Consider the following 3,672-nt stretch of genomic DNA (forward strand, 5'->3'; position numbering starts at 1 on the left):
TATATATGTACACATAGCATTTTAATAAAATATTGTTTTAAATAAAAATTGACTATAAAGATTTTAAATGTTTTACTTTCGTTTCTTTCAGGTGCACCGAATCGATACTTATCAAAATTGAAAGATTTCTTCACGTTCATCTTTCATGCGTGTGCTTTGATAGCCTTGCTATTTTTCAATGACGCTTTGGAACTGGCTGACAAAGTTGTAGCATTTATCTGCCTCGTTTTTGTATCAATATATTCATGGGAAAATTTCTATGAGGAATGCTCTTTATCGAATCCATTACACAAGAATTTTGAACAAATCATATTGGAATTGTACAAAAGAAAGGGTTTAGCAAACACCATCGTGTACATCTGGAAAATTTTACTTACATTACTTATAGGATATCTTTTAAAATTCCAAGATTTTGGTTCCAAGTATGATATATTCTTAATCTTTTTATAATTTACTTCGATAGAAAGTCATAGTATGACATCATCATCATCATCATCATCAACATCATCATCACCACCACCACCACCAGTAGTTTCCTTCAGTCTGTTTCCACTAAATAGTAAAATATACAGGTGATTATTTGGAAGTCCCCGAATAATTAGCTTTCTTGATATACTTCCTTTACTACCACTATCAATAGTATGATAGGTTATAGGGTGTTGCTTCTTCATTATTGTCGAAGTACAATTTTTGTAGCTTTACTAGTGCTCAGTATATCTGCATCCCGCTAATCCAGAACATTTCTAATCATTTTAATAGTATGCATGCATGGATACTTAGGTTAAAACTTGCTATAGACTTTTAGTGAAATTTTTTGTGTCGAACTGTTTAATGTTGTGCTTCACGATGAAGCGTTTGTTTATAGTAGCAAGTTTACTGTAATGGAACAGTAATAAATTTCTTGTTCGCATTACACTAAATGTCATCGCCTAAATAAATATATTTCCAATTGAAATGCCATCAATCATCTTCCATGAAACATTGATAATATTGTTTAGCCGTTCGTCACTGCTGATTGAATGGATTTATGATAAAATGTGTTCGAACTGTGGCTATCCCGTTCTTTTGAAATATATATATTAAAGATTACATTATCTAATATCCATTAAAATGGTATTTATGACATGGCTATTATTTCTGGCAGGTAGAGCGATTACACAAAGGGCCCATCATTGGTTTTTAAAAAATCCATTTCGGTGTTTTAGAAGTTTCTGTAACCTGTTTACTGTCCTCGCATAATCTGTACTGCTTTCGAAATTAGTGTACTGGCATGAGTGTTTATATTTAATCACAACATAACTGTAAATATTTGAAATTTAATTTCTATCAAATTTCTTTATGGTTGGATAAAATACACACGCTATAAAAGTCATTAGTTTCATCGAATATCATCAATATGACTTTTAAGGATTCTAGTTTGTGAATGGATCACGGTATCAAATGGTTTTAGCAACACTTGCAGAGATGCAGTGTTTGTTCTGCTCCAATTTTATTAAACTGTTTTATAGATAGTTGTTATATGGATGTGCATATATTCTGTGTTAATGATACGATACTTTTCCTCATATCAAGGAATCATCTTTGTTACTGAAGACTTTGTTTCTTTGTAACTGCATAATATATCATAGAAATACTAGCCAGGCATCTTTTGGTTACCGCTGGTGTGGTTAATACTACTCTGTAGCATGACTGATGTTTTCAATCAACGCTACTGACTTGTAAGGTTCGGGTGTATCTATCAGTATATTTCCCTTGATGCTTTTAGATGAGCAGATCTAAAAGATACTACACCTTTAGCTACTGCCCCCAGCAATCCCACTTATATCGTATTTCTGATTTAATTGTTTGCTAATGATATTGTGAATAAAAAGAAATCACTGAAGTATTCCTTCTAAATCATTAGGGTGCTATTGTTTCCATTTGTACTTGCACATGTGATGCTTTGTTTGTCTTGGTTGCTTAGCTGCATGACTGACATAATGTGTCAATTAAAGAATGTCTCAAGCTATCGAACACATTCCGTTAATGACAAAAATGAGTTGGTTATATATTGCTTGTAGAAGAAATCTTCTGAAGTATTCTTTCTTCGAAGCACTGGAATTTGCAGCATTTACATGTATGTATGTATGTATGTATGTATGTATGTATGTATGTATGTATGTATGTATGTATGTACGTACGTACGTATGTATGTATGCTCTTCCTTCACTACTAAGTAATACATGATCTTCCAGGCTTCGTAGATATGTTTATATCTAGATACGTATGTCTTTCTTTCTGCTCGTATATTTATATCAGTGAATTCAGATAGGGTTTATCCGTAATGTCTTATAGATTTTTCTTCCACGTTAAGATAGAAACTAGTTATGTTTAGTTTTTCCTTTAAAAAATCCCAGTACTTTCGTCATATTTTGTTTTAAAAACTCGATGTGCAAAATCTATGTATCAGTAAAAATAAGATTATAAAATTGGTGTTAATTTCCTTTAATGAATAGTTTTGAATGTTTCTTTTCTTTTGAATAATTTTGTATTTTACATCATATATTTATTCATATTTTGTTCTCTGATTTTGATTTATTGTCTCTTATCTATTAAAGTTTCCAAGATTTAGACCAAGGAAAATCGTTCTTCATTTCTCCTAAGCTGGCCATAATTTTACTGACTTCTTGTACTGCACTTGGATACTACATTTCATACCTGGCATGTAGATTACGCATGCAACGATTCTCCTTTTCTCTGCCGTTATTGCTATCGACTCCTGCATCAATTGCAGCACATATTGTTTTGGAATCACTGGACGAAACTACTAAATATGATTATCCAACGTTTTTCACATGGAACAAGATTATTGTGATGGGCTGTGGAACTATGCTTTATGTAACTTTTCAAGTGATTGTTTCTTATATTTGGTATCCTAAAAATTCCCGTTTAGAACGGCACGAAAAGTAAGTTTAAACAATTTCTATTCACTGCTCCATTTCATTTTCACAATATTTATTTTTAATGTAGTTTCAAAACAGAAAAACGCTTGAATATTTTATTTCCATTTTTTGTTTTGTTTATTCAAGTAAGAACTTATTTCATTCTTTGTAAGGCTGTACAGTGGGAGCTATTCTAAAAATTATTGTCATTATACCAAATACTATCGCTTTTAAAAATGTATCATCGTCATTTTTTTCTTAATTTTTACTAGTTTGTGCGATTGAAGAGTATTATATTTGGTTGTGTAGCACTGCAATTCTAATAGATTTTGATTATATATGTTCATACTGCACCCTTAGTTTAGAATTTCAAATTCATGCTGCGAAACAAAAGCAAATAAATGAAAATTTTTACGGAAATTAACGAACAAAACTAGCTGATCTGGATGAAAGTTCTGAGAGTCAAAGCGAAAGATCGCCCCAAGGGAATGCCATCACAAAAATATTTTGGAGTGCATTCAACGTATCTCAGCTCCAAAGATTTGGCTGCTATTTCTAGCACACCCTGCTATCACGTAACAGCTATTTGCGATAAAGGACCGAAATACCTGTTACGTGGTAGTAGGGCGTGCAAGAAATAGCAGCCAACTCTTTCCTTTTCTGAGGAAAGTAACCGTTTACGCGTCTTTTCGAAACTCAGACTTTCCAGGTGACCCAGCGGGTCAAAGGTAGTCTAGTCTAGTATATACAT

At 32.4% G+C, this 3,672-nt stretch overlaps 1 protein-coding gene across 1 annotated transcript in view; it reads left to right on the forward strand.

Moving 5' to 3' along the window:
* LOC128248065 (chitin synthase chs-2-like) overlaps nucleotides 1-3,672 on the forward strand; it is a 43,051-nt gene that overhangs the window by 12,459 nt on the left and 26,920 nt on the right. The window contains exons 5-6 of the mRNA XM_052968459.1: nucleotides 92-422; nucleotides 2,598-2,946. Coding sequence (XP_052824419.1) covers nucleotides 92-422; nucleotides 2,598-2,946 — 680 coding nt within the window. The remainder of the gene's footprint in view (nucleotides 1-91; nucleotides 423-2,597; nucleotides 2,947-3,672) is intronic.

This window comes from Octopus bimaculoides, chromosome 6, assembly GCF_001194135.2.
Source record: "Octopus bimaculoides isolate UCB-OBI-ISO-001 chromosome 6, ASM119413v2, whole genome shotgun sequence".
NCBI classification, from domain to species: Eukaryota; Metazoa; Mollusca; class Cephalopoda; order Octopoda; family Octopodidae; genus Octopus; species Octopus bimaculoides.